The sequence below is a fragment of the Crocuta crocuta genome, unplaced genomic scaffold (genome assembly GCF_008692635.1).
Source record: "Crocuta crocuta isolate KB4526 unplaced genomic scaffold, BGI_CrCroc_1.0 scaffold101, whole genome shotgun sequence".
In the NCBI taxonomy this organism is placed as follows: Eukaryota; Metazoa; Chordata; class Mammalia; order Carnivora; family Hyaenidae; genus Crocuta; species Crocuta crocuta.
Window position 1 is genome coordinate 8,172,507 of NW_027527956.1, and position 6,622 is coordinate 8,179,128.

At 46.7% G+C, this 6,622-nt stretch overlaps 1 protein-coding gene across 1 annotated transcript in view; it reads left to right on the forward strand.

Moving 5' to 3' along the window:
* Positions 1-907: 907 nt before the first annotated feature.
* Positions 908-6,622, forward strand: part of SALL3 (spalt like transcription factor 3) — a 13,934-nt gene continuing 8,219 nt past the window's right edge. The window contains 2 exon segments of the mRNA XM_077752712.1: positions 908-917; positions 2,693-2,805. Of these exon segments, the coding sequence (XP_077608838.1) occupies positions 908-917; positions 2,693-2,805 (123 nt within the window).

Here is a 6,622-nt window from a genome sequence, read left to right on the forward strand (position 1 = left end):
TGTATTTGAAAACCTAGGATGGAGTAAATTATTTACAAGTTCGCTTTTGAATTCTTCTCGTTACCGAATTTATTTAGTGGTGAAGCGGGCTCGCATTTTTTCATCCGTCGTCGGATTAAAGTTGGTCAGGCTTGTGTTTTTCACAGTCGTTGGGAATTGTAGTCAAGATGTTGCCACAGTTCCTGGTCATATTTTGCAACAGGCCAGAAATAGCCTGTCTGGGGCTGAGCCTGCTCAAGTGGTGTGTTTCCTGGATTGTTTTAAGGGTACTTTAGGCAAACTGTTTAAAAAATAGTTCTTTCTGATTTAATTATTCTGAAGCTGATTGTTCGTGGAGTATAAAAGATAGTCTGTTCTCTGCTCACTCAAGGAATGCTTTTGGACGTGTTACTCTGTCGTGATCGTCATTAGTAAGATAACGAAAATATTTTTTTAAGAGCAATGCTTGTGAAAACTCCCTTGCTCCCAAGATGAATCAGATAATCCTCAAAATTTTAATTTTGTTAAATGCCGTGGAAATAAACAGACTGTGGGTGAAGTTATGAGAGAGCTAAGTTAGTTTGCTGCGTGGTTGAAACAAAGTAAATAGTTTTTTTGTATTACTTTGGGCGTGACATATTAATGAGAACAGTAGATGCACGAAGTAAAATGGAAGGTTATCGATAATGCCGGGAAAAGCAAACAGATGCAGAATTCTTAGTTCAAGAAGGGGGAGGGCGACCATGCAGTCATATTAATTTACAGTACAAAGAGCTTATTCCTTAAAAAAGGAAATACGACTGTTTCTCAGGCTTTGGTTTTTTAGGCAATGAAATGGCAGCAATCCAGAAAAGCCCCAGTGTTCCCCAAAGCTTATCATGGCAGAAATGAAATATGATAACATATCTAAAATGAGAAAAAAGTAGTGATGGCCAATGGTAAGTTCTAAAGTTACCCTGCTGTAAAATTTTATTTCAAGGATGCCTGAGAGTTCACATTCCCTGTAAGAACTGTCTTCTGAAATGGCAAATCATTTCATTCCTGTTTCTGAATGTGATGCAGCTCCAGAATTCAGTTAAATGTATGCCATCAATAATGAAGTCTTTTGAGCCAGCTGAATGTTTTTCTTCTAACAAGAAATTAATTAAGACTTCTGCCGGAAAGGCACGTATGCCCCTACCAAGAACTTTTAAAAGTGTGACACTGCTGTCCTTTGTTGTATTAAATACAACTTAATAAAGATTTTATTGTCATTAGACACAAAATATGTATTTAGGGTACCACAAAAGGACACTGTAATTTAAAACAATTTGCCATCCTGTACTTTGTTAGCACTAATTGTTTCAAAGTGTGTTTTTATTTTCTGCCAACTTACAGTCCTGTGGCTACCTTAAAAATCTTTAAATGTGGCCAGCATGCGATTTAAGAATTTACCAGTGGTATTCACAGACTGTGTTTAAATTAAGGGGAAGAAGGCCACCAGCCCTCGGCGAAGAGATCTCTTTTCTTTTATCTGTATCTGCATGGTTTGCCTCCCGAACTGCCCCCAGCCCTCCCCCCCCACATTTACAATTCAGCATTCCAAAAGGAAACCATACAGAAGCCACTTTCTAACGTTCAGGCAGATTTTCTCTGAAACAAGAAAGGTGAAAAGTAACTAAGGGGGGGGGAGGAAGAATTTGCAAATATTTATTTTAAAAATAACATTTTAAAACTGTAATCTATTTTAAAAGGCACAATTGGGTGGTCAGCGAAAAGCTTGCCAACTCCCTCCTTCCAGAGAAGGAAGGGATTGTGTAGCAGTGAGAGGTTTCGTATGTGTGTTTAAAACTTCCACAACACATGCATAACCCAGTATTTTTAGATCCGTTCAGAGCCAGAAAAAGAAGACGACAAGCTGATTACTGTTTGTATACAAGATGATGGCAAAGGCCGGCAAAAGTGGGTCAGATTTCATTTTCCACCGTAACCTGTCAGAGGCTTTCCCAGTCTCCAGGTGGCTCTGAGCACATTCCGGGGAAGTCGGCGAGATCCAGCCAGGGCGTCCGTTGTGTGCACTGAGCGTCAGCAGTTCAGCGTTCTTAACTGTGAGAATTGACACAGGGTGTCTTGGTTTTGTGTGGTGGTGGTGGTTTTAAAGTAAAGTAAGTCTTCGCTGCTAATAAGGTTCTATGCACTGTCTCAATGTTGGCAAGCAGATTTAAGAAGGATACCCTTTGCATAATATTTATACAACAGGAAGTTGGTTTTATTCTGTTAGGTTTTGTTTTCCTACGTGATTTCTAGACCAGTTGCTAGAATAAGGGCAAACTATCATCAGGCTGGAGCCCAGCACGTGGTGAGCACCACACATTTCATGTGAAATATGTGTAAGAATTGAGTGCTTTAATATTGCTTTAAATACACTCTTATAGTGTAAAAAAAAAGCCCTGTCCTTAGATTTTTCCCTTGTAATTTGAACACTTTTAGGACTTAAAATACAGTTAACTGTCAGTGTGATTTCCAAGCAGACAAACAGGCCACGTCGTGTTACAGAAAGTGTAAAATATTAACTGAAATAATGAAATGACATGATGGGCTCTGTTTACGTTAGAGAAGAAGATTGATCTGTTTGTCAATTAGAGGGGGCCTCCTCGGCGGAAGCGTCCACCGGAGGCCTGACGGCATCGGCGTGGTGTCTGCCTCTTGTCGTCCGTGGGCCCGTCTTCTCCAGGCAGCCGGGTCCGCTCCGGCTTCCCCGCGCCGCCCGCCGCACCGCAGGCCTGGCCCGGGGCCTGGGGAAGGCAGGGCTGCGGGGTGTGGGGGCCTGGCCGGGCTCTCCCGAAGGTGGGTGGTTAGAGGCGCCGGGACAGGCCTTGCTGATTTAACCTTTGCTGGCTTTGCCTGCCAGGGGCGGCCACTGGATGTCAAGCTCATAATACAATTAGTGCATCTGTGCTGTTGACCTTGGCAACAGGACTCAACACTGTTCTACTAAGTGTTAACACTGAATCTGAGTGTTAACCGGAGACCCGCGAGCCTGCTCCGTGCTGCCCGCTTATCGAATGCCCATCGCGTTCAGCACAAGTGTTTATAGTTCTTCAAGAAGAGAGGACGCTTTTCTTTTGTGCGGCCGTTACGTCTCGAACTGTGTAATTAACCCTGCAGGTGCCGTGACACTCTGTGACTCCGCCGGCTCCCTGGGCCCCGTTTCTCGAGGCAGCACCGTCTGAGGGTTCCGCTGTGTGCCTCGTAGGCGTGCAGAGCCGCCGGCCTCGACGGCCCAGGGCCCCGGCTTTTCCCAGATGATTTTTTGCGTGTGTGTAGAGCGGTATGGTGCTGACAGATCCTGGAAGTGATTTAATAACCTGACCCGGGTGCAGGACGGCTCGGAGGCCTGCCCCTGGACGCCGTGGGCTGGGGCTCCACCGGGGCTGCGTAGACCCAGGTGTGTCTGCGGCTCGGCGGGCTCACTCCTTTCCTGGTGTCTGCGTGTAGTGGGTTTGGTGAGGGCAGGGGTGGAGCGCTTCAGGGAGGCGTGCCGTGAAATAGGCCGTCAGATCTGACTCGACGCGTCCCCGTCTTCCCAGGAGTGACCCCGCACGGCCCCTGTCTGCACCCCTCGCCACGTTCTGGTTGTGACGTGGTTCGCCTGGCGGCCGCGTGTACACCCTCACAACATGCAGGCTCGGAGCATCTGAAGGCAGGGGCTGCTGTGTGACCCTGGGAGTGTAACAGGCGTCTTATCGGGCGCAGCGTTCAGGCAGAGTTCACGCCAGTGTGTGTGTGTGTGTGTGTTTGTGTGTGTGTGTTCGTGGCTGCTTTCCATCTGCGCGCGTCCGTAAAGGAAACCGTGTTTTCCCTCCCTGGTGCTTCCCCACACAGATTAGAAACTGCAAATGTTTGAAACAGAAGACATTTGGTGACTGTCCACAGGTGGTCGTTACTTAACAAATTTGAGATGTGGGCCACTGAGCCGACGGAAGCGGCGTGCAGGTCAGCGCTGGCGTTCGGCATAACCAGAGCGCCCCCCACTGCTCGGCTCCGTGTGCACAAGCTCGGAGGTCCGGGGGAAAAGGACAAAATTTTTCTATTGCGTCTGGAATTTCTTCTACATTGTTAAACACAGTAGGGGTCTCTATTTGTCTCCTCCTGTTTCACAGCTTGGGCTCAGTATGTGATAATTCATCTTTCTTTATGGGATTCAAAGCTATCATAAGGAGTTAAAAAGAATTAATTTGCAAGAAAAAAAGTGTCTCCTAACAATTTAGGAAAACTTGAAAAATGCTTTCTGGATTTTTAAGGGGTGGTAAAGGCAAAGGAGAAAGTACCTTTCCCTTTCCTGAGGACCCACGTGGCATTTTCTGGTTCACGATGAAAGTGGAAAAGTTAACATCCCTTCCCCGCCCCCACCCCCCCTGCACTGGACAAGTTTTGCTTCTCATTTTGTTAATTGCAGAGAATTAAAAATGGGCAGCAGAAGTGTAGCAGAATAAACGTGAGCCTTTGAGGTTGATAGCCAAAATTATAAAGCCCCTATTTACGTTGTGTGTGTAATTGGTCAGCTTGTCTACAAGGCACTGTACTCCTGAGAAGAGAAAACGGAAGAGCCTAGCAAGGAAGCGTAGTTTGAAATTTTTGAGGGAAGCATTACACCTCAGAGATTCTTAAGTCTGTCGCAGCCGCGCTTCTCACTTGTGGCCTGAGGAGATGATCGCGAGTGTGAATTCCCGGCCTGTGCTCTCCTGCGTCAGTCCTCAGAAGACTGTTCTGAACTTTCACAGACCGTGGAAACGGGATACGTGTTATGTAACAGCAGGAATTAAAACAGAGAATAATGAAACAGTTTGGGGGGGGGGTCCTTTCACATCGAAGGATCTGTTCCTAAGAATAGACACATTTCTCGTAAAGAATCCCTATGTGTTTTATTAGCGAGAAGACGGAAAAAATCCATATATTTTGAAGATTTGTATTGTAGCTGTTCTTTTGTTAGAGGCTTGCTTTTCTTAAAAGGCTGTGGGACCTATTTTCCTTCCGTAGAACCGAGCAGTATAGAACTTGCTCCGGCATATTTGAACAGTGATAAAAAACCCTGAAAATCTTCAGTATAAATAGCAAGTGTGAGGCTAGCTGTGAACTGATTATACGTTCCCTCTTGTAAACTGAAACAGCTTTATTTTCCAGCCCCTACTCTGTTCCCTCCTCCTGACCGCGCTCGGAGGACCAGCCCAGCGTTAAAGCACCACCGCCAGCTTGAGGCCACAGCCGGCACACGTTTGACTTTAGCCAAGGAGACCTTTCCCAGAACACTCCGTGTTCTCTCCCGCGTGCGGACGCCGCGCGTGTCCGCCGGGCCCTGGCAAGAGGAGCCTTGACCGAATGTGCCTGCTGCCCAGGCGGGGAAGGCCCTGGTCGCCAGCCGGCGGTTGCTGGCCGGCTGGTCAGCAGGTCCGTCCCTTGCTGTGGCCCTCGCTCCTGCCTCACGCCCGGCCTGTTCACAGCCCGAGGTCTCTCCGTCCTTGACCAGGCAGGTTGCAAAAGATAAATCACCTTGGCAATAATGATAACGATTCTCATGCTGGTTTCCGTCCCCTCCCGTAAGCAAGCAAGCAAGCATTTCTAATCGCTTTGGAAACGGACGGCGCACTCTCGCGCCCTCCTCTTCTTACACGGGCTCATGGGCACGGGCGCACCTTGAGACAAACATTCTCAGCCATGTTAAAGGATGGATGTCATAACTTTTATTTTTAAAATACAAAGGCCAGTTTCAAATATGAATTTAAAGCACGGCTGCATGCATGTGAATCCGACATAGAATTGCCCTAAAACAGTGGCAGGCTGAGAGGGCCTTAGAAGTTCTATAAATTGTGAGCTGCGTTCAGATTTTTCCATTTTTTAAAAAATCGCGTGCTGCTGGCTCAGAACGTACACACTTAATCACCGGAATGAGGAGAGCTGTCAAAGCAAGTTACACAACTTCCTCCGCGTCCCCTCTCCCGCGAACGCATCGAGAGTTGGTGGCCTCGCTCTGCACGTCGCCTGGAAGTCCCACTGCTTCTAAGAGCGTGGCTCAGGGGAGCTGTGTCTCCGGCAAAGTCCGTTGAGGCGCTTGTTGCTGCTGTTTAAGAACATTCTTAAGACGTGCGGCCCGAACAGCAAGTCCGTAGTGAAGTATCTGGGTCTTCATCGGTGGGCGTCCTGGTCCAGACCATCTCCGGGAGCCTGCGTTCCCCTGTAGTTTGGAGGGGGTGCTGATCACACTCAGAGTTTGGTGGTGAAGACTGATCACATTGTATTTGTACAAACCCCAAGTTAAAAAATATAGGTGGGGATTCTAAATTATTTGCCCCAAATAAGAAATCCAAATTATGTTGAATTTTTTCCTTCGCTAATTGTAGTGTTTAAAGTAGGTTTTAGTTAAAAGGCAGATTCATTATGAAACTTAGCTTCTAAGATCCAACAATGGTCTATCTTGTCAGGTTCATTAACATAATGAACTGTTCGCAGGTCCAAATGGCCAGAATTGGCGTTTTTACACCATTTCCTCCCCCGGTTTGCTCTCCTTCCTCAATTTTAAAGGAGTATGTGGAAGGTTATTCTCCTTTGACAGGAATATCTTCACTGTGTTTAGGCACTTATCATTTATAATTACTTTAAAAACAGT